This window comes from Xenopus laevis, chromosome 6S (assembly GCF_017654675.1).
Source record: "Xenopus laevis strain J_2021 chromosome 6S, Xenopus_laevis_v10.1, whole genome shotgun sequence".
NCBI lineage: Eukaryota > Metazoa > Chordata > Amphibia > Anura > Pipidae > Xenopus > Xenopus laevis.
Genome location: NC_054382.1, coordinates 102,131,675 through 102,157,237, shown reverse-complemented (window position 1 = coordinate 102,157,237; position 25,563 = coordinate 102,131,675). Strand labels below are relative to the sequence as shown.

Sequence of the window (25,563 nt, the reverse complement as noted above, 5' to 3'; positions counted from 1 at the left end):
CTACAGTTATGAAAAAAAAGATATATTTTCTTTTATATGACATGATTTATTTGACATGACATAATCCCAGTTCCTGTATTATTGCATCATGTGGATAGCACAGTGATGCAATTAGATCCTAGGTTTGATTTCAGCAAAAGCACAATCTCTGTTTATGTTCTCCATTTGCTTGTGTGGGTTTCCTCCCATAATCCATAAACATACACGGAGGTTAACTTGCTCCTGATAAAATTTAACATAGTATGTCTGATGGTGATAGGCACCTTAGATTGTAAACCTCATTAGGAAAGAGATTATTTTAAAGGATTATGATGTATAATCTCTATAAAGCACCAATGAATGTTGACAGTATATAAATAATAATATGATTGCTATCATATTTTGCTGAGTTCAGCCATCTCTTATCTAAACAGAGTCCCCTCCTGGTCCATTGTGTGCAATGGAGCCTTAGATATTTAATATGAATAAACTGCCCCCAGGAAAAGTAAAGGATTTACAATTTTTTATTTTTTCAAGCCTACCTCATAGTGAATATTATATGTAAAAGCATTTGGAAATGATTATTCCTGAGTTACTGGCCATTTAAGGAAAAAATACAGAGTATGCGGGTCCGGTGAATGGTCATTAAAACAAGATAATTGAAATACTATATATCTGCTGTGTATATAAACATAATGTTCACTAGGCACACACTAAAACACTGTATCTTTTCTAGAATGCATAATGTATTGTTTAAAAGAACTTTGTTGACATTTTATAGCTTTTCCGTGCCAAGTCACAATTATATGTTATCTGAAGTCCCATAGAACACATTAGACCCAACCTAAAATGGAGCTACAGGTTAAGCAACATATAAAATATACATGAGAAGATAGCAAATGCTGAAATAATTAAAAAAAAATACAACTTATGCTGCCAAACACATTTTAGATAATACTTAGTAAAGATAAGTGGTAAACGAATACTTTTTTATGTTTTATTTTTTATTGGTCTGGTACGGGGCATTAAATACAAGTTTATTATTTCAGAGGCATGTTTTGGGACTATTCAAACATGTTTGTAATTAACTTGAATGAAAAACTCTATAAAAACACTATAAACAAGAAAGCTACATTAAACCCTTTGTAGACTTAGAATCTGTACTGATTTATCAGTAATCAGTCCTCAGCAATTATTCCAAGGCTTGGATTTTTACCAACTTTATATTCAACTGAAGAAAGAAAACATCCACACCTGTTCTGAAAAACAAAAAATGGAATTGGTTTAAAAAATAATGGCATCAGAGCATTGCGGAATATGCTATTTTATTAATATTTCCCTTTATATAATGTTGACACATTCACATACTGTACAATAAGGGGCCGATCCACTAAGGGTCGAATATCGAGGGTTAATTAACCCTCAATATTCGACTAGGAATTGAATCCTTCGACTTCGAATATCGAAGTCGAAGGATTTAGCGCAGATAGTTCGATCGAACGATTAAATCCTTCGAATCGAACGATTCGAAGGATTTAAATCCAACGATCAAAGGAATATCCTTCGATCAAAAAAAGTTAGCCAAGCCTATGGGGACCTTCCCCATAGGCTAACATTGACTTCGGTAGCTTTTAGATGGCGAACAAGGGGGTCGAAGTATTTTTAAAGAGACAGTACTTCGACTATCGAATGGTCGAATAGTCGAACGATTTTTTCTTCGAATCCTTCGATTTGAAGTCGTAGTCGTAGTTGAAGGTCGAAGTAGCCCATTCGATGGTCGAAGTAGCCCAAAAAAAACTTTGAAATTCGAAGTTTTTTAACTTCGAATCCTTCACTCGAAGTTAGTGAATCGGCCCCTAAGGATACATTTTATCAGGAGAAGTGACAAACAAATTTTTTCACCATGTATGGTTTCGGTGACATTTTTGAGGTTCACCGCTGTGAAAAGTAGAACGGTGGTAAGTATCACATGTGACAAAAAAACCACGTGTGCGACAAAAACATTTTTCACTGCAACAAAAATGGCGCACATTGACACAAATGTCACAATAGACAAAAAAGTTGCTGCAACAAAAATGTCGCTCATAGACATTAATGTGTTTCCTGAATTCGATTTGCACAAATTAACCTACCTGTACTGTATGTTTTAGGTATAGGGAGGAAAGGAGTGTGTCCAGAGAAAATCCTTACAGACACAGGGAAAAGATTTAAACTCCTTACTGAGTATGCAAAGACTGGAATCAAACTTAGGTGCTAACCACTGAGCCACTGTGCTGCCCAAAGTATTAAAGGAACAGAAACACCAAAAAATTAAAGTGTCTTAAAGTGGACCAGTCACCCATACATAAAAAGCTGTATAATCAAATTACTCTTCAAATTAAACATTAAATCCAAATTCTTATTTTTATTAAAGCATTCATAGCTGTTGTAAAATCATTTAAAAATCTCAACTGTCAATCAAATATTTGCCTGCCCTTTCTCTATGCCTTAGGCATGGAATCAGGGCAGGCAATTACTTTCACATTCATTCAGCACTTACTAGATGTCATTGCACTCCTCACATTCCCCTCACTCTCTTTACCATATAATTGTGTAACCAGTGCATAGGGATGGACATCAGACCCCCTATTCTTGTGCATAAAGAAGATTTTGAGATAATGCAAGGCTTGTCTTAATAAAAGTGTCCACAAAAAATAGGATTTGGAATATTTTTTTTGGGTGACAGGTCCCCTTTAAACTAATGAAAATATAATGTACTGTTGTGCTGCACTGGTAAAACTGGTGTGTTTGCTTCAGAAACTCTACTATAGTTTATATAAACAAGCTGCTGTGTAGCCACGGGGGCAGCCATTCAAAGCTGAAAAAGGAGAAAAGGCACAGGATACACAACCGGTGACAGATACGCTCTGTATACATTGGGATTCTTCAGAACTTATCTGTTATCTACTATGTATCCTGTGTTTGAATGGCTGCCCCCATGGCTGCACAGCAGCTTGTTTATATAAACTATAGTAGAGTTTCTGAAGCAAACACACTCATTCCTTTAAAACACTTTAATTTTTTGGTGTTACTGTTCCTTTAACCAATTTCAGTTTTTTTCTGGTGGGTTATAATACCATCCTACAGTAATAAATGCTTCTTTAGCATGACGGACAATGCCATTAAAGTTTACTTAGGTTACATTCCAGTGATGTTTGACACCATGCCCTTGTGAAATGTACATGTGGGTATTAAACTCTTATCGGCATCTTTTGGAAGCAAGGCTTTAACTATTTGGTGGACTTTGTCACCTAAAACACTTTAAAAGGTATAGACTCTCCATAAGACTATCATACTACACCCCTTATTTCTATTATGAAGATGGCCAAAAACATAATTACAAGTTCAAGGAAAATCTGCAATGGGTTTGTTGCTAAACAAAAAGTTAGTTACAGATTCTAGAAAACTCACCACCGCTAGAGAACTCTGCTAGAGAACTCACCACTGCTGCTTATCATCACTGTTTCAGACATTTTGTTTTTACCTTACATATGAAGATTTATTATTTATTGTTGTTATTGTGTATTGTGTCATGATAATGAATGCAATGAAACATGAGAAGAAAAGATCTAAAGTACTGTTGTTCTGTTGTTCGTTGATAGCAAATACTTACTATGTTTCTTGTTTTCCAACTCTAGTTGCAAGAACAAAGAACATGGAGCAAGATTTACACAGATCAGGTGAGACTTATTTTGCATTTTTATTGGGAACATTTTTACTGTGTAATATTGCTTTTATTATAAGTATTACATCTTGATGTTGCTGGACAACAGCTCCCAGTGCCTTTAAACTAATGATAAGTTACTTTATTTATAAAAAATGTAGAAATATAGAAAATCTTAAATTTATTTGTCTGAAGTGAATAGTAAGAGCCGAATATAAAAATATTTTTCTGGTGTATTGCTTTTCATTCATGTCTGACACCATGAATGTGTTTTGCCTTATACAAAGCTATTTATATATACATATTCTTCTCATAGCATTCCTGTAGAGTCATAATCTTTAGTAGAAGCCAACTGGGGTGTCAGCAAAATGGTGATGTTCTGATACCACTAGTGACATTAGCACCGGAGAGAAAAGATGGTAATGGAAAAGACAAGGCATAACAACAGCAGAATCAATCCTTGTGCATAGCCTTTACAGACAGATGTTAGAAATGTATCTCAAAACAAACATTCCCTTGTACTTTCTGTAAAGGCTCTTCAAAGGGTCTTCTCAGATTTCAGTAGTTACCCATTCAATTGATGTCATTCACAGACAGCAGAAATGTATTCAGAGGCTTTAGTCTCTCTGTTTTGCTTAATGTTATATAATAAATTAGTAATATATTGGTAGTTGTGATGGGCGAATATGGAGCGTTTCGCTTCGCCAAAAAAGTTGCGAAATTCACGAAGCGGCGAAGAATTCGTGAAACGGCACCGGTGTCTTGTTTTTGACGCCGGTGTCCGTTTTTGACAGGGGCATCCATTTTTTTTATGCCGGCGCAAATTCGCTGGCGAAAATGCGCCTGATTCCATTTTTTTTACGCCGGCGAATTTTCGCAGCGGTTTCGTGGGAGTTCGTGGGAGTTCGCTGCGAATTTGCACCTGGTGAATAAATTCGCCCATCACTAATTATTCACATTACCAAATACACCATCAGAAATTAAATGTTACTCCTGGCTTATACTGCAGTTCAGGGGAATATGTCTTTTAACAACATTAAATGGCATATCTCTGTAAAGACTATTATAAAACGTTGTTCCTGATAATCCTAAACATGAAGAATGTCATCTTTCTCTATTGTTAATTAATCACCCTAATGATATTCTATTATGTCCCTTTTCTTACTAGGGCATACCCATATTTTACCATGAGTTCAACAAAGGGTATAATAGCTTGGTAATTGTTTAAAGATTGGGCATGGAGAATGCAGAGAGCAAGAGGCTTATATAATTATTAAGTAGATGTGGTCTATAAGGTTAGAGAAAGTCATCCTTGATTTGATAAAACTTGCAATGATCTGCTTTTTCAGTTGGTTACCCAAAAAATGTTTATTTGAGAGCAATATTCTTGGAAGTCTTACTGCATACTGGCATATCAAAGAGATCAATAGCAGTCATAGTTAACTACTTTTTCTCTGTGATGACCACAACTCTAGATAAATATATCCATTTTCTTCAAGTGCAGTAAACCAAAATGACCCAATTAGCTTTGAGTGGTCTAGTGCACTTATAATAAAGACACAAAACATTTGGCTGCTGCAAGTTATTGCACTTGTATATCCTCAGCCCAAAAAGGGCATGTTGCTGTATGCAAAAACAAATGTAAAAAGTAGAAAATTTATTAGGACATGATACCTAACGCATTTTGTGCCTATTGGGGCACTTACTCATAGTAAGTCCTATGAGTAAGTGCCCCAATAGGCACGAAACGCGTTAGGTATCATGTCCTAATAAATTTTCTACTTTTTACATTTGTTTTCGCATTTTTGGAGACCCTCACATTCCGTTTGGACACAGTAATTTTGATTTTGCACCTTGGGACTGAGGTGAACTGTGAGTGTTTTCTTCTTCTTTCTTTACTTTATTTGGTATTTTTTGATTCAAATATTTATTTATTAAGTGGTACCACATTTATTCATTATGATGTAGCAGTAGCACAAACCTTGTTTCTATAGTCCATGTTGCTGTATGGGCAACTTGGCATTTGGATGACACAATATGACTTCAAACATACCCTAAGCTCATTTTATATTCTGATTCTTTGATAAGTAAAACATATCTTAAAACATTCAATTGAAATATTAATTTAAAGGGAAAATTATGTTCTGGCTGCTGTTGGAATGACTGGTTATATTTTCTTATAAAGTTGTAAATAAAGCTTTTTGAGAACATATAAAGTGTTGTAATACAGTATGCGTGTGCTTGTACAACTGGTTTCTGGATAATTTGTTGAAAACTTCACTGTGTTCACAGATATCTGTAAAATAGTTTTCATATCTGCCTGCAGAGTTCCCAATAGTGATGTATTTTACAAGCCTCCGAGAATGGCCTTGAAATCCTATGCTACATATTTCGCCACGTAAACTCTAGTTTATATACTGCAGTTGTTGAGGCTATGCTATAGTATAGTACACATGATTGATCTGGGTCATTTTTTAAGTTTTATTTAGTTTGGTTCATTTAATTTGGAAGCCACAAAAATTGCAAAAATATATTATAGAGTTTAGGGATCACATATGCAGAACTATTTTTCTTTGGACCTTAATGTAATAATATAAAATATACGATCTCTATGCATTTTTCTCTTCTGGGTTGAACTAAATTTAATTAAAATGCTGCATGGTCAGTGATCAGTAATGTTTCTTTACTGACCATCATTTGCCCCAGTCAAATTATCTGGCCCAACCAATGAACAGTTGTGCTTTAGATTAGTAATATATTATTTGTCTTTTAATGTTGCTTTAATATGGTTGCACAGTATGATGTTACCTGATCATCACCCCGTATATTTAAATACAACATATCCTTTTAAATGAGTTGAGTTACATTACACCAACATCATTATAGCTCACCCAGACAAGCAATGTGTCTTGATTCTGATTACCACTGACCCTTATTATTTATATATTGCTAACTAACATCATTTTCACATATGGTCTATTAGTGCATATTCTAGTGCAAAGCTTCCTGGATGTAAGTGCTAAGCAATACACATGAAAAGCGTAAGCCTACGGTTGAACTGACGGGCCAAGAATAGAAACCATTACTTGCTGCAAGGAGCAGTTGAAAGGTATGCTCAATCATGCATTAAGAGACCTTATACATTCACATTACACTTTACTAGCTGTATTCACTTAATCTGCTTTTTGGGTTTCATACATGCAGCACATAATTACTAATATATGCTGCCAGAAAAAGCTTTTAAATACAGTCTTACCACAAATATGCAATAGTATAAGTTTATGAGGTTTGGACTTATGAATGTATGATTGTTCATTTTTCCAGTGATTCTGGCTCCATAAATAGAGCCTTGTTGGAGTTAATAGTTCTGCACTTACCATGGCAATCTGACTGCTTATATGTAAACATTTAGTCATGTTCCTGTATTATCTGAGTAGCAAATGAGTGGAGCACCTTTAGATATGCTATCCCTGTTCAAACAGGCAGCAGCTGCGCTATTGTTCTTGCTTGGCAAATAAATATAAATTTTAATGACCCAGAGTAAAGTGAGATAAAGCGAGAGATACTTGGCTAGGAAATGGCTTTGTTAGAAATCAATCTCACACATTTTGCCTTGACTTTTTACAACAAAATGCAATTTAGTTGGAAAAACAATTTTTTTTTTCTGCAGATATCACAAAAATAGTACTTCTCATAGGCATGGGATCTACTATTCAGTAACTGTTATTGGGAAAACTTTCTCATACAGACCTTTTTCCCATACAGACCTTTTTGTTGTTTCTTTCTAAAATAGTGCCTGGTATTGATGGCTACTAAGCTATAATAAATGAATGCTGATAGCAAAGCAATACAAATGGTTATTTTACTATTTAAATCCCCAGCATCCCCCCAATGACTATACGTGCACAAAAATTTGAAAAAGGAGACAGGCATCAGATGCAAGTCCAAATTCATGACCACAGCTGCACTGTTGATCATAAAGATCCCTTATGTATGGTTGCAATGAAGTCCCTTCTAGTTACACAACCATGACACCCCAACCCCATAACTTGTTATACGCTCTGAAATGCTGAAGTTCAGATATTGGTCTAAGCATAAAAGGATCATTTTAGTTTGATTACAATACTAATAGCTTTTATTAAAGTAACTTTTGTTTTTGTCACTGTTTATACCCTAGGAAGGGATGGTTTGGGATTGGAAAAATTGCTGACCCTTTCATTATTAACGCCCAAAAAAAATACCACGTGTTGTTTGTTGGAGCTATTAGTCACCATTTGCAGCCTGCAAGTGCAGTTGTGGTAGTGCAAAGTTTTGATAAAAAGTCCAGTCTGATTGTGGAAATGATGCCATAAGGACATTTTCCAGTTCAGTTTTGCATCAAAGTGCTCACATGCCTAAATTTTGACATAACAGCCTCAAGTGTCAGGAACAAAATGCTGCATTGTGAGTACAAAGCATGCTGAATTAGTCTAAAATTGCACTTTGCTCAATGTGGATCTATAAGTAAATGGGCTTTTGCATGAAGGGGTCCTTTGGAGTGAATACATTTTAATAAAATTACAAATCGATAGCCCTCCAGTGGTTTTACTTCATCTCTCAATATAGTGTTGTTCAACATTTTATCATGAGTCAAAGGTCAGTATTACTTTTTTCCCTTAACTGGGTACCCCAGTCCTGTAATCTCTAACACTGGCCCTTTCTAAAACACCGACATCTTTGAATACAGATTGGCATTTTTTTTCAACATTTACCCACCCAAAACAGCATGGCTGAAAAATCTGTATATTCAGCACCTTCAAAATAATCCATCTCTGCACATGTAGATTTTGAGACGCCTTTCATACAACCCACTTTCCGCCTTAGACATAGTTCTAGAAATGTTAGTTATTTTAGTGCACGTCAGTCAAGCTTTGAAAATAAAGTCTGTTTCTGAAGTATGAAAGGAGTTTTTATCTGCTATTTCATTTCCTTGCGAATATGCCAGTGTGTTTAGTTTAATCTATTTGCTGCCAGAGGGTGTTTGCTATACAATATAGCTACAAAGTCTCCCAGACGCCTCTGGCAGGCAAAGAGTTAATGCAGTTTTGTGGAAGTTTATTCTTCACTAAAGGAGACCTTTTTTCATGTAAGTAGGTTAAAATGGGAGTTGCACAGCCTCAGGGCTCCTTTTTTCATGGCTAAAAGCCCCTTTAATTGGGCCTCTTTTACAAAGTTCCAACTGTATATTTATAAAGTTGATCTGAATTTGCATTAGAATAGCCCTTTTTAGAGTTTGTATTTGTATAACATGCTTTTGTTACAAAAGTAGAAAGAAAATGTTGGTAAAAATCAGGTTTAACTTACTCCTAGGATCATACTGACAATTGATGGCAGCCAGGGAGCTTCTGGGATTTGTAATTCAGCAACAGAGAGCTGCAAATTGCTAGTATACTGGTATAATTGTAAATTTTGTTTTATTGGCAAGTTGCTTTAAGAAGGTATCGTCTATAACAAGACCAACATTAGGGCAAAAGTTAGATGACTGTTGAAAATTGTGGTTAATATTGTCTACAAATCCTACATGTTCTGTTTAAATATAAGAACATTTTATAAGCTGGCTTAAAATCAGATTGGCCAATAAGAACACTGACGTAGGCATGTGGTCATTTTTCAACCAGCCTGACTTAACTCTCTGATCTGGTACTTTTGGCCCAAATGACAGATAATGGATCTGTACAGTTTTTACCCAATTTATACTACAAAACTAGCCACAATTCCAGTTAGTCAGGTAACCAGATCTGGGCAAGTGGCCTGCCTACATTTAAGTGCAAATGTATTAAAATGTTATTAAAATTAAAATTTTCAAGATTTATCAATTTGAAAAAAGAAATTAGAAATAAGTAGCAAGATAGCTGAAGAAATTGTATAAGTGAGCCGCAATTTAACACATGCACAACATAAATTTTGAAAGGGTATGTGTCCTGCTTTTTCTGTAATTAAGCTTTCACTATTCTCTAAGCATAAAAAATAAACTCCAGTTAATTATTTTCCACATTGCACTGGATAGGCAATGAAAAAGGGTGAGATGCTTTACTCCCATTTTCTTCTTACAGTACAAGGAGAAATAATGATCTTTGTGTAATGTTCTTCTCACCCCTCACCGATCTGTTTACAAGGATGATAAGCAAGATATTTAGCTTTTTTATATGGAAAAGTATTGCAAGGGATTATATCATAACATTCCTTTATTCTAAAATAGTATTTTGGTGTCCAATATGATGCTGAATTTTCATTTTTGCCTTTTATTAAGGGGACTGAAAGAACAAAAACTGACATTTATACCTGCAGGGTAAAAAAAAAAATCTGAAATGCAATTTTTTGAGCTATGAACACATTTTCATATTCCTCAGAGCTCTGGATTTATATTTAGCAGCTTGACTTGTAAAGGTTAAAAAATGATTCAACAAAGAATGTTTTACTTTGCAAGTTCACAGACTTGTCTTTTATCCTAATCATTTAAAGGAAACCCGTCACCCAAAGAAATAATTCCAAATCCTATTCTATTATGAGCAAACTTATATATACTGTTCTTGAAATCTTTTTTCAGAATTTACAATCCCAGCAAACAGGCAAGCATCATTTCCTAGAAACTGGCTCTTGTTTGTTATAGATTAATGTAAAGCATTGAGTAACTTCATGGTACTCTATAATTATAAACAGGTGGTGATGATGATGATGATGATGATGATGATGATGATGATGAAAGCAAGCTTTGCAACTTCCCATGGAGCTGCTGCCACCCGGGACCTGGTGGCAGCTTCTGGGAGGGATGCAACCCTCTCTGAAATATTAGGCACAACTTCAGCACCACTTGGTCCACACGGTTATCCTGCAGCTCCCTTGTCTATCTCCCACTTGAAGTGTGCCCTAGGCATATGCCATCCCTGTGTATTTTTAGTTGGCCTGACAAATGCACTTTGCATATTACACCTGCATTCAGGGGTGCTGTGCCAATGTAGCAAGTTGAAAAACTAGCCTCAGGTGGCAGCGCTGAACAAGTTACCACGGGTACCTTTAAGGGCCAAATTTCTGATTTTCAAACCAGAAATTTGTCTCTCTTGAGAGAGCACAATTACAACTACCAATGCAGCACCTCCAGACCCCCTCCTACGCAGGAATGGAAGGCACTGAGGGGGCAACATTACAGGAGCAAGGAACTGCTTGCATTCATAAGTGAACCCTAAAATATAACAGAGGGTTGGCTGAAAGGTGCAGGTTATGCTCAAGATAAGACAAATTAAACCTATATTAAGAACAGTAAAGGAAGGCTATGAATAAATAAACTCACGGCAGAAAACAGTTAGAAATCAGAGATTTTTTAAGCATAGTCTCATCCTTGTGAGATCCATTTTGGTATTAATCACCAAAGTAGCAGAGCATGGGTTGTAAATTCATAGCATTTTATCTTGTGCTGATAGATTCACATGAAATGCTTACCTGATATATGAAATATGTCAGATGACAGATACACAATGGCATCACATCATGGCACCTCCCATTATTCATTGTAACTTTTGACATGTAGACAAACAGAATAGTTGAGTGACAATAGGATTTGACACCTTTAAGATGGAAAAGGAAAATGTACTGTTTTTAAAGAATGTTGAAGAACCATATTTATTACATTGTAAGGGAAAGAACATTTAGCTAAACAAAGCGTAAAATAACCCAATCGTACCATTCATAGACCAGGCTAATAAACAGAAGACATTACTCAGTATAAGCTGTCTTTGTCCTTCAGCTTAAGGCACAGTTCAAATGTCCCAGAAACCAAAATATTACAATGCCAACATTTACTTTTAAACTGTATTTTTATACTCTGCAGAGTTACTATAAGATAATTGATTCTTGGCACATTTTTCATGTGTGGTCCTTCTTTTAAGGAGATTCCTCCTGATCTGTCATCAATGTAACCAATAAATAGCAATAATTGGCACTTTTATTTTATGGAACTGTGTTGGGAAATTGCTATATTGTTGTAACACAACAAACATTAAAAAAAAGTGAAGAAAGCAAATCAGTGTCAGACCCCTGTGAGCTAGGATATATAAAAATTGGTCATTATAATATTTTTGGAATGAAAAACAGGGAAACCAAAGACATAATGATTGCAGTTACTGGGTTACCTGGCTCTAAATCATCCCTTGTTTCTGATAAAACAAAAACTCCTGATCCATACATCCTATTCATATTTAATAACAATCACCCCTTGACAAGATTGGACTTGGCGGAATGACTATTTGTTACTAGTCATGCAGGAAATAAACATGATTGACAGCAGTGTTTTCAAGCGTTTCCTCAGCTGAATGACATGCATTTCACTTCTATTAATGTTTATGATAGAAAATATTCAGTCAGTGCATCACTCTCTTTCTACCTTAGAAAAAGGACTGTCACATAATGAATAGCTGGAATCTAGAGCACAGTCTTTAGCGTAGTAGAGATGTTAATATAAATGTGAATGTACTTTTAAGTGCTGAGTACTATAAATGGTGGTAGTATTTAGAAAAAATACAGAAAGGAGGGACTTATGCAAGTCTGGAAGTCTGCAGTTTAGCAGATATTTTTTGTAACTAAACAGTTATGGTCCCTCATGTTATTCACTAATACCACACCCAATAATGCACCACTTTTGCTCTAATCACATCTATTTCCTAGTGGGAAATTAGAAAGTATTGTGACCCTATATTTCTTTCTAGACTGTCCCCCTCCCCATTTCTCTAAGTCTTTTGTACCCATCTCTCTTACTTCTTCCATTTTGCACCTGTCCCTACTCTTCTTCATTTCCATTTGTTTGTAATCACGTCCTATTACTTAGTCATCCCTCTTACATAAGTGTTTATCAATCCATTCCTTGATGATATCTTCTCTATTAATGGACTTTTAACAGCTGTTCACACACAGAATTGGCACACTCTGTCTTTGCACTGAGTCAAGTTTGACATTGATGGGATCCGTGAACTTGGCAAAATGCTGTGATGGCAGTTGTAGACTTTAAATCCATCTCTTAGCAAATTAACCTGAAAATAAGACATAGTCTATGTAATCCAGCATCCAATTATGTACTTAAAAGTAAAATGTATTACTAAATATTATTAAAAAATAGTGTAATATATTGCTGTAGTCTACAGAAAAATCAGCTAAGACCCTCATGATAGCAAGGTATTGCTGATTTTGGCCTGGGTCTAAGGGTAGTAATATGCTCATAACAGTATATCCAATTATCTTTATTCTAATACTAAAAGGCTTTTACTGAGGTGAAAATACTTTTTGTAATTGGTTTTCAGTCCTTAACCTACAACCAAATTAAAATATGCACTTCCCCAGGCAACACCTGATCTTTAACCAACCAGAGTTTATATTTTCCCTGTATGAACGTCAATGCAACCTTCCATTATGAAGTATGAGCAAGGATACAACCAGAGCAGTATTGTGTCTTCACTGCAAAATATCTTGCCAAAGTATGTCAAGTCAAGTATGTCATTTCAGCCATATACAGTAAATACAGTACATAGTAGAAACTATGTATTTTGAGTTAAAGGAGAAGGAAAGGCTGTATTTACTTGGGGTACTAAAAGTTAGGCACCCCCAAGTTGTACAAAATTGTATTTACTTACCTGAAACCCCAGGGCAAGTGCTCCTATCAGCAGAAAACTGCACCACTCCAGGGTGTCTTCCAGCGAGCACCACGGATTGTTTTGATTCTGGCTTCTTCTTTCTTCATGTGGGTGCGCATGCGCAGTAGCGTGATAAGATGAAGAAGTTGGCTATTTCATTCTACTGCACATGCTTCTGCCTCAAGAAAAGAAAGAAAAAGAAGGAAGCCAATCTCTCTGAAGAACCCCGGACCACTGCAGTTTTCTGTTGATAGGAGCACTGGCCCGGGGGTTTCAGATACAATCACTTGGTTGTGCCTAACTTTTTGCTCCCCCAGGTAAATAGGCCTTTCATTCTCCTTTAATTCTTTCCTGCCAGAGAAAGAATTAAAATCCTTCATCATGCAAATTAATATGGAGTAAAGATGCATAATTTTTCAGCATGAATAAAAAGTTATTAGGTTAGGGGGCAGATTGGAAAGTAATTTAAAATATTTTCATTAAACAAATATAAAAGAAGAATATTAAAATAAGTCATAATAAAATAACTTGACTGCCAAATAGGCATTGGTTATCAAAATGCCAAAAAAAAAATGAATTATTACTGCAGTATTATACCTGTGACCACTAATAGTAAGAGCAGTGCTTGTGTTCTTACATTTTTACATGTTTCATGTGCCATACCTGTTCAATAAAAGGACTATGGATAGCAAGGATTATTGCTGGTTTCATACCAATACTACTTTCATAGCTGCAACACATTATGTCAGCGGATTAAATCACAGTCCAAATGGAAACAGAAGTAAAGTCATTTTGAAATTGCTTTTGTAGGATTATCAAACTCAACAACAAACTGCTGTAAAACACGTAAAGTTCACTTATATAAATAGGTCAGGCAAACTTGCTGTAGTTTAATTCCTTGATTCTACATTAATCTTTGTTTTTAACAGAACCGAGAAACAACATTAAGGGATGGTGTAAATGGATAGAGTCTGTAATAAACCTATAGCAAGTTAACTTGCCCAAGAAACAATTGGGTTATATTTATCAAAGAGTGAAGTTAGAGATCAGCACAGTCCTCTAGAGTGAAATCCCGCCACTCACCATTAATTGCTATAGGATTTTTAAAAGAGTATTTATCAATGGGTAAAAGTGAAAGTTCATCCTTTGATAAATACTCCTTTTAAAATCCCATAGAAATTAATGTAGTGTGGCAGAATTTCACTCTAGCAGACTGTGGTGATCTTTAACTTCACTCTTTGCTAAATATATCCCTATATTGAGTTATGCCTGAAATAAGTATTAAAGGACCAGTAACATCAAAAAAATTTTAAAAAAATTAATTAGAAAAAAAACCCACCATGGGGCAGATTTCCTAAGCTCGAGTGAATAATTTGAATGGAAAAATATTAGAATTTAGAAGTTTTTTTTCGGTACTTCGACCATCGAATTGGTCAAATTCGATCAAATTCGATCTAATCGAATGATTTTATTGTTAGATCGAACGATTTTTATTCGATCGTTCGATCAAACATTTTGAGCTAAAATCCTTCGAATTCGATATTCTACCCTTGATAAATCTGCCCCCAAGAAAAATTAAACTTTAAAATTGCAAAAAGTCTGCTTGCGCTCCTCTTGGTGTTTTTTTTTTGATGTATACTAAAGAATTAAAAAAAAAAAAAATTGTTTTGATGTTACTGGTCCTTTATATCAAGTTATCCAGGCCAGTGGCATTATGAATGAGAAAGAGCTTAAACAGATGATGAAATAAGAAGACTAAAGCTCATATTTCATTGAAAAATGTATGGCATTAAGATTGTGTAACCGGCAATGAGAAACACCTGTGCCAGAATCTTTATATATACCATGAGGCTTCAGGATATGGAACACAAAAAACCAGGAGGGGTCCACGTATTCCATTTGAGATAGTTTTTAGACTGAAATGTTGATAATCCATTTTGCTGTATTATATGTCCCATTTAAAAGTGATTTATAATAATGTGTCCTTTTTTTATATTACATTTTCTATTCTTTTTTTAATTTTTGGATAAATATTTGATTTCCCCTTCCCTTCCTATGTACTGAAACCACATTGTTCAGCAGTCATGTATACACACCAACCACTTCTGTCACCTTTTGGAAGTCTGTGTATTAGAAATATTACCAGCGTAAGCAGAGTCTCTACCTGCAGGATAGGGGGCAGAACTGTGAACACTCAGTGGTGTTGACTTCTAACTATGCACAGTTGCTGCATATAGGAATTATAAAGGGGCAAAATGCAATGAACTTATCAGAAAATGTATTTAGTTCCCAAACAATGTACTTTCATTTTTTTTCTTATCATAAGGGTCCAAATTTTATTGTATGGCATTCTGAGCTAACTGACGATCCAGCACAAAGTTTGCATTTGGGGGAAGGGAAGGCTGGGTTCCTGACTGCACTGACTGCACCTGGTCCCTGAGACCATAGTTGACAATTTTCTTTTTTTTTTAAAGCTAGCCTTTGAGGGAAAAAAGTCACACAAGTTTTGTATGCTTTTTTTTATAAAAACTTTTTTTTTCACAAAATCAAATTTTGATTAATCTGACCCTAAGGGGCATATTTATCAAGGGTCGAATTTTGAATTGAAAATGCTTCGAAATTCGAATACAAAAAGACCAACCGAAATTAAGTTGAAGGTTTTTTTTGGTCGAATAGGTCCGTTTTCGATCGAATAGGTCCGTATTCGGCAGGATTCTAATCGTTCGAATTGAAGGAAAATTGCATTTGATCGAATTCGATTTGACATTGATTTTTCTAAGTCCACCAATTGACTTCAAATAGGTTCTTGGAGGTCCCCAATAGGCTAAAATGCAATTTGGCAGGTTTTAGATTGCGAATGGTCGAAAGTCGAATTTTTAGAGAGTACATGATAAATTTCGATATTCGAGTTTTTACATTTTTTTCAAATTCGAATCGAATTTGGACTATACCCTAGTCGAAGTACACAAAAAATATCTCAAAATTCAAATTTTTTTTATTCGAAAATTCACCTCAACCTTTGATAAATCTGCCCCTAAATAAAAAATACTTTGAATTTCAACATTTTTTTTGGCTACTTTGACAATCGAATTGGCTACTTCGACCTTCGACTACGACTGAATGATTCGAACTAAAAATCGTTCGACTATTCGACCATTCGATAGTCGAAGTACTGTCTCTTTAAAAAAAACTTCGACCACCTACTTCACCACCTAAAACCTACCGAGGTACAATGTTAGCCTATGGGGAAGGTCCCCATAGGCTTTCCTAGCAATTTGGGATTGAAGGAAAATCGTTCGATCGATGAATTAAAATCCTTCGAATTCCTTCGATCGAACGAATTGCAGTAAATCCTTTAACTTCGATATTCGAAGTCGAAGGATTTAACTTCGAGGTTCGAATATTGAGGGTTAATTAACCCTCGATATTCAACCAATAGTAAATGTGCCCCTAAGTGTTAATAGCATCTCTTTTCATTAATAAATCTCATTCATATTAGGATCTAGAAAAATATAATCCTTCTCCTGTTAGAAATCGCAAAGTATCTGTAGTGAGTGAATCTCAAGCAAGTTTATATTGTGCCAATATATTGTAGCCTATATATGTAAGCAGTGATATCTTTCCTTATATTAATAGCAAAGACTAAAGTTTATTTGTCTATAAGACATTACATAGAATATCAACATGTATTTTTTCTTTTAACTAGAAATGTGATATTGACCATCAGGGAGCAATACATACGTCTGTTGGCAGTTTCTGCTAATAAGCATAAATTAAAATAGGCAGACAATAAATAAAAAAATAAAAAAATTGTATAACATTTTAATTAAATAATGTCATTTCATAATTTGTTTGTAAGAATGTTTGTAAATATTAAAACATAACTCCATCTCTCTGTCTCTTAACATTTTCATCTATATATGCTGTACATGAATTTATTATGCAGACATCAAACATATTTCCAGTTCAGAGATATTTTTTTATTATTTGTAAATTAAAATACTATGTTATTTCATAAAATCCTTGCTCAGTATTTTTTTTTGTGGCATATGGCTTTTTGTAATAAATTCTACTATGCTGTATTTTAATAAATATAGTAGACATAAATCATTCATGAGATTTAATTTAATTCAATGAATCTGTTTTATGAGAAACAAACCAGTTTGCTTCTATAGCAATACTTTTTTCCGTAATTTTGTTAATGCCGACGTTATCAATTATTTCACGCTGCTTTGCCTTTGACACTTTTATTATTACTTTTTTTACCTATCTCTGCTAGGATTATAATAGAATAGAAGACCATCCATCTCAATGTTTTAAAATTTAAAATAATGTTCAATTTTTTTAAAAGGACCAGGGGGGCTGCTTTTTAATATTTTCTTTAGTTCAGTTTAATGGTCCAATGTATTAGAACAACATAACCATTAATTCACTGTACCAGCATTCTTAAACAAAAATAAAAGGGGAACTTGCTTTCTGTGCACTGCCTATTCCTCTTTTGATCTTCAATGATAAAATAGAGTCATGCAATCGCTGTTTTAATTGCTAGTCTTCCATTTCAAATTTGTTAATTTGCTTACAAGGAACCTGATCAACATCATTATCTCTGCAGGAGTGGAAAACCTATTCCATAATAAGGAATGGCATTTTTGGTTAGTGTGAAAGTGACTTACCTGTAAGTAGAAAATATGATTTTCCACACACATACAGTATATAGACCATTATAGAAGGTGCTTAGTCTTCCATCGTCATTGTTATGTGTCCAAAAAAGTTTGATTCATGTCTTAACCAGCTGTAATATCTATCGTTAGTTCAAAGATGGCAGGTATTGGTTCATAATATAAGTGGAATGTTGTATAAACTTGATACTGTATAAAAAAATTAAGCATTGCTGCAAGGGGGTGACTGTTCAATGGTTGAATAAAAATCTTTGCCACAATTCAAATGTTTTGCACAATAACTCACACATTTGAATTATATTTTCAAAAACTTGAATGTTTGGTATTAATTAAGCACAAAATACTTGAAAAACTAAATTGTTAAATGTCGGCATCTAAAATGGGAATTGTCCTATGCAAAATTCAAAACATTTTTATTCAAGAATTTTGAGTTTTTCTTGAGCTTTTGAACTCACAAATTTGAGGCACTTTATTCCAGTTTTTTTCAACAATAATATGCTTTTTAAATTACGATTTTTCAATACATAAGCAAACATTTAATTTTTTTTTAAACTGTGAGTTTATTAAAAAAAAACTCAAATTAAATTTTTGATAAATAAGCCCATAAATGTACTTATATCTTCTTCCACAATACTAAAAGTTAGATTTTTTAAGAGAATTATTCATTTGCATAGAAAAGTACAACAACAAACCAATACCAATAGTCTATAGTCTAAAGTGACAGCATTCATAAAGCACAAACCACCAGGGATTTGTTTTAGAGACTGATTCATATTAACTTGGTTAAATAATTCAGTTATTTTATATATACAGTATATATATATATATATATATATATATATATATATATATATATATATATATATATATATATATATATATATTGCAATTTAATATGCAATGTAATGTAAAAAGTAAAAAATAGTGTTTTTTTTATTGACTGACCCTTAAAAATGTTTAAGCTTGTCTATCTTTCTAGTATTTAGAAGAACACAAAAAAAGCAGATCTCCAAAACAATGATGGAAGAGTTAATTAATGTTAAGCTTTTAGATGACACAACAGAACAATGATTGGTGATGTGACATCACATGACTCCAGAATTCCACTTTGTATCTTAGAAACACTAGAACTTGCAGAAATGAACTTTAACCTGTTTTTGAGCAGATGGAACAGTTTGTGAACAATTAGCCATGGGTAAATATTAAGTTGTTGATCTATGGCATATAGAAACTAACAAACTACAGAATATGTTGATCTAGTTGCATGTTATCAGGTTTTTATTGCACATATTAACAAAAAGTATGGGTATTGGGTATAATAGATGTATAAAAAGCTTGACCAGCTTTGCTTGTATAAATAGATCCCTTTCTGTCTCAAACAAAAACAGTGAAAACCTCAACTGTACATGGCCTGATTTCAAGTTTTCCCACATTTTACAAAATGTTTTTGTAGTCCAAATATTATATGACACATAATGAATTTCCCTAATTTCCCCAAATTGTATACTATTTTTTTCTGGTTCCCTGAAAAATTTAAAATGGGGGTTCTATTGCACCTAGTGATGGGCGAATCTGGGCCATTTCACTTCACAGAATAATTTGCAAATGGTGAAGAAATTCATGAAAAGCTGAAAATTTGCGAAACGCATTGAAGCCAATAGGCATCAAAATAATTTTGACACGCAACAATTTTTGATGCAAGCGACAATTTTTATATTCACAACTATTTTGTCCAAGTTCATTAAAGTTAATGGGCGTCTGAATAGTTTTGACGGGCGACAATTTTTATGAGTGACACTTTTTTCAATGCCTGGTGAATTTATTCGCCCATCACTAATTGTACCAGAAAATGGCAGTTCCATTTAGAGTGAAAAGGTAACAACTGTCCTTACAATAAATATTGACTGATACTATTATATAAGTAAAAAAAAATAGATGTACATGCAGTGACTTTATAGAGTTTATCATTAGGCATTAACATGGGGAGTAACAACTCTGTTTAATTCTTGCTCTTTAGTATTTTAAACAGATGGCAACGGCTTTCCTCTTGATTATAACTTTGAGGCATGCTTTACTAAATGGAATCAGCGGGGTTCATTAAGGTCCTATTTGATGTATCAGTATTATAAAAATACCATGTTAATTATCCTCAAATGTTGCAAGTTACCTCCATTTTCCTGCAATCAGAAGATGAGAGAAACCCTGTGAAGCAAATTAGTCCTAATTGAAAGAGGACTGATTAATATTTAAATAAGGCATTGTGTGAGTGATTCTGCCATGAGAAAAATAGGCTGAACAACTGAATTAATTGCATAGCAGGTTAAATTAAATTTTATATAATGGGATGGAAGATGAGTTGGCACAGTGCTTCAAATGAGAACACAATAGCTAAAATGCCAGCCTTTTCTTTCACTTTTGGCTGGATTCCACTGAGATCCTCACAGTACTTCAATCTTTGTTGTGCCAGTTTCACACAAGCAAAAGTATGTACAAAATTCTGCAACAGAGGCCAAAGTCCATTTAATGGAGTGACAGCACCTGCGCACTGTTTCTCTCGGGTGTTCCCACTTTGGCTGTAAAATATTAAAATGCGATGTTAGTACTTTTCATTTGAAATGTCAAACAACATTTAGCATCATAAATGGTAATTGCTCAAACAGAATGTGGCTGTTAGTGAGTTATCACAGCCTGACGTTTTATCCACAGGCTCACACATGTATTACCTGTTTGAACTGACTGGTTACTTAAAGGTCCCTGGTAGGGATATTAAATACAGCATAAATTACTTATGCACTTTGTTAGTCTTCAAAAGAATAGTGCCACATTCTGCTTGTTGGCAGTTCTCCAGCAAATAGCTGTTAATTACTGTAAAGCTTGTGAATACATTTCGTTGCAGAGGATGCCAAAGGGGAACAAATCTATCTATATTACTTAGTAATGAGTAAAGCTGGCCATAGATGTTGAGATTTTTAAAAGATCAGATCCTGATCGTGAGACCGCGATCTTCTCAGAACGATCGTACGATCGTACGATCGTACGATCGTACGAATTTACCATCAACTAAAAAGACCAATTTACCAGGAAAACAAAGGGGAGCTGCCTGCTTGGCCCTGCAAACATAGAGAGATTGCACTGGGACCGACAAAGATTTTTTGACCTGGCCGATCAATTTCCCGACAGATGTCGGCCGAAAAATCGTAAGATGTACGATCGTTCGAATACCACTAACCACACGATAATTGGTCGGGCTTCCCTAAAATCGGTCGTTCGGCAAGAAGAATCGTCGCGTCTATGGGGAGCTTAAGTTTGGTTGAAAAAAGACACACATCCGTCAAGTTCAACCTTTTAACTTTTATTAAAGTTTTATGAACCATGTACTGAGTCAGGCACTGACTAGACTGAGCTGAGCCAACAGTACTGTTATGAAGTGTGCCTGGGAACTCTGGCTCCGCTATTGTATACACTGAAGAAAAGAATGTATTAAGCACATTTGCCTTTTCTGTATCTGTTATAACCATACTGGTACCATAATTTAAAGGAGCAACACTCAACCCTCATCTTTTTACTATTAATATACTTAAAAAGATAAATATAATTTGTTGAGGTTAGTCTTAGCGTCTGCTTCATTAAATGCAGCTTCTGTCCCCACAGACTTGTAGTTTTTTAATGTATTTCTCTTCTTTCCTATTAACTTTTATTACCCAGGGGTTCAAGTACACATTTGCTACATGTTCTGGGTCATTAGAGATCACTAGATCCAGTATACAGTAGCATGGTTTCTGGTTGGCTCCTCAACAACTTCTGCCAAAAAAGTGTCATGCAATAAGTTTATAAACTTGTTTCCATTAACGGTCCTGGCAGTACCATTGCTCCAGTCAATATCTGGGTAATTAAAATCCCCCATTATTATAACTTTCCCCAAACTAGCAGTCGTTTCTATTTGCAGGAGCTTAGCCTCCTCCTCACTTACATTAAGGGATCTATAGCATACTCCTATTATTAATTTGCTGAACCCGTTACAATCGGTGAACACTGACAAAATTGAGATACAGAATGTTTTATCATAATGCACCATGCCTTGAGCAATTAAAAGCATTGCCACTTTCAAACAAAAATGCTAGCTTAGTTATCAACAATTACAAGCTTCTGACTTATTACATGCATTATTACTTTCTTTTCAATGTTCTGTTTGTTAGGAATGTAATTTGCAGGCCTACCTAGGAACTTGGGTACCCAGGACCCACCGGGTCCCTAACCAGGGCCTATCACGCAGTAACTAAAGAGCCCGTGTCCTTGCTCCCCCTCTGCCCCTATCCAAAGCTACTCCCACTCCCAGCACTACTTATTTTGCTATTAATGATGGATGTTGCTGTAGTAGAATTAAATGATTCTAAATCCCCTCTAGATACTGTTGGCCATATCTGACCTGCTACAAGATTATCCTACAACCACCCGGCATACACAGAAACTCCCTCCACTGGTCTGAATCACTCACAGATCCTCCAGCAGGGGCAATAACAGTCCCATATGGTTAAAAAATAAACAAATAAAACCCCACAGCAGTTATGCAGATATGCCCCAACCAGTACCTGGGCAGTTAATACTGAAAAACACCACACATACACCCAAAAGGTTCTTTTGGTAGATTTTTACCTGATTCCAGCAGCCTAGAGACCACAAATCAATTTGCAGACAGCAAAAACTTTCTCAAATATGAGAGTATCAAAACAAAAAGGTCTTACCTCAATGCCGGCCTTTTTGCTGCCCGAAATAAGATATGGCTCCTTTTAATTCTGCTGAAATTAAGGGAAAAATTTAACCTCCTCCCTGGCTCGCCATCTGTTATCGTATAAAAATGATCTTTCGTCTTAATGGACAATCGATCCGGAAACCGTGATGTATCGTGTGGTGATGTTGCGCAATCCCCTGGAAATAACGTCATAGCAGTCGTTCTCAGCTGGGGTCCAGTATTCTGCCTCCCTCTACAATAGCCAGTGGTTTATTATACACCAAGGCAAAAGGTGGTCTTACAATATATCCAATCAATGAGCATGTTATGCTATGAATCAATTGGTGGAACCAGCACACAGACACATGTCCATAGAAGAGGGGGTGGAAAGGTAGACTTCCCTAGGCAAACAAAAGACACCAGGACAAAAGGCACTTCCCCCGGTAATATACATATACACAGACACAGTGATTTTAGCATGGCTTGTACTGATCATGTAAAAGTACACCTTTGTTCAGTGGCCCGTATTCCTCTATCCCAACCGGCACCACACCCGGCATGCTGCAGTCATGCCTGATGAACACAAATCGGATGGGAATCGGAATGATCGGGCGACTGTGCAAAGGTCGGTCATAAAGACGCTTATCCCGCATCGGTGACGGCCATATGGCGAAATATGAAAAATTTCCACGTCAATGTGTATTCCACAATGTCATCCGTGGCATCAGAAAGGGGAGCAGTGGAAGCTTGTGGCAGCTAACTTGCGGGAAGGACCCTGACTCTGCACCTAATGAAGGATTGAATAATCTGATACTAGATGTAGAGAGCAGCATCAAGGTGAATGTACAGAGCACTGTTAGGGCCACTCCGCTCCACTCCACTTAACTAGCGCATCTGAATCAAGTTAGGGTAGAAGTAGGTGAAGAGGTGATGCAAACACAAGGTTTAACAGCAGATGAGAATTTTTCTTCTTAAATTTAAAAATGTCTAAATCTACATCAAAGTGACTTTTGTTTTGTTTTTTTAAAGGGGTTTTTTGAATTGCAAATAAGGGTATTGGATTATTTGAGTATTCAGACACAATTTTAGAAGAGATTTTTTTCACTGAATCTAGCAAATTCAAATTAGAGTTTCCAGAATTCAAATGTTTGCTTTTTTTGAAGAACAAAAACATTTTAAAATTTGAATGTAAAACATTGCCATCCAGATGCTTGCAAATTCATGTCAAAGTCAATGGAAGTTGTTCTAGACAAAATCTAAAGGATTTTCTCAGTTTGAGCTTTAATAATTTTTTTTAGAGTTTGTAGACCCCTTGGAAATGATGTGTAGCATACAATTTTGATTCATTTGAGGTTTTTTTCTCATGGTTTTAGTCAATCAAGATTTTTAGATTCTAAATGTTCGAGTTTGATAAAACTTCAAGTTTATTCAAACTTTTTAAAAACTCTACGAGTCACAAATTCAAATTTTGATAAATAGACCTTCCCATGTTGTGAATTAATTTCATCCCTATTTTAAATAGTACACAATCTAAAAATGAAGAAATGAAGTATTAACGTGAGCCTGTCTTCCCCACATAGCAACCACTCAGTATTCCATAAAGCAAAATCAGTATATACGGAGGGCAACGTAATCATTAATCGTCTATGCAAATAAGAGTATGTACTAATATAATTATATAATATGATACTGTTGCTATAAGTGGTTTTTTATTCAGCCCTTAAAAAATATCTAATACCATGAATAAACAGAGTGCTACATCACAAATCACTGGAAATTATTAAGTGAATAGACCTATATTTATTTTAGCAGATTAACATAGGGTGTGATATTTAAACTTGATTTGCTATTATGTGATATAGTAATTCCTTCCACTGTTGTAATCAAACAAGCCATTAAAACTTTACATTACTGCAGTGATATAAACAATAGAATGCTTGTATAAATAGAGGTTGCTTACATATCCAGCTAAGTACAGCATTTCCAAGGAACTAAACTATTTCACAATAAAGAAATGCCAGGGTGATTTTTTTTTAGAAGATTGCCACTTACTGTAAATAGCACAGCGACAACTTTTAAACATAATTATTAAATTGAAACAAGCTGTAGTCTAATTTCCTGTATACAAATGGCAAGAACATTTTTATTCTATTATTGTATTGTGTGTATTGTGTAGTAAAATTACAAAAATAACTGAAATTATAATGAGGACCAGTCTGTACTGTTGATGTCTTAGTTATAACTAAACAAATTTGCTTTCTGATTGCTTGGTAGGCAGATGATGAAATTAATTAATAATATCCAGCATTCCATCCTTTTGTTTAATATATTACACCTTGGTTTATTATGAAGCAGACATACAAAATCATTAATGCACATTCCTCTATCTCTACATATGCAAAAAGGTTTAGTTGGTGCTTCATCTCATGCAAATAAATAAACTTTCTAAATAAAAATAATTAGAAATTCAGTATTGTTTATTCATAATCAGGCCATTCTTCTCTACCATCCCTGCAATCTGTCTTCATGTAGGAATCAGTCAGATTTTTATTTATTGATGGTTAGTGCAAATACAATTGTGTGTTCCCTTTGCCTGGACAATGTATTAAAGCTAACTGTCTTTCAAAATTAACCATCTCCAACACAAAGTTGCATGTAGAGAGACAGATAGCTGAGAGCAGGATAGTGAAGAGTAGATGGATTATTTCAGAAGTAGCACATAATGCTGAACTGATTCTATTTAGATTGATTCTTATTTCCATGAGATAACGCTTCTATAACATTTTTTTGTGATGATTTCCCTTTAGGAAGACTGAA

At 34.9% G+C, this 25,563-nt stretch overlaps 1 protein-coding gene across 2 annotated transcripts in view; it reads left to right on the top strand.

Annotated features, from left to right (window-relative positions):
• Positions 1-25,563, top strand: part of LOC108695307 (thymocyte selection-associated high mobility group box protein TOX) — a 171,801-nt gene that overhangs the window by 27,922 nt on the left and 118,316 nt on the right. For both annotated transcript variants that reach the window (XM_041567875.1, XM_018223744.2), the window contains exon 2: positions 3,657-3,698. In XM_041567875.1, the coding sequence (XP_041423809.1) occupies positions 3,657-3,698 (42 nt within the window). The remainder of the gene's footprint in view (positions 1-3,656; positions 3,699-25,563) is intronic.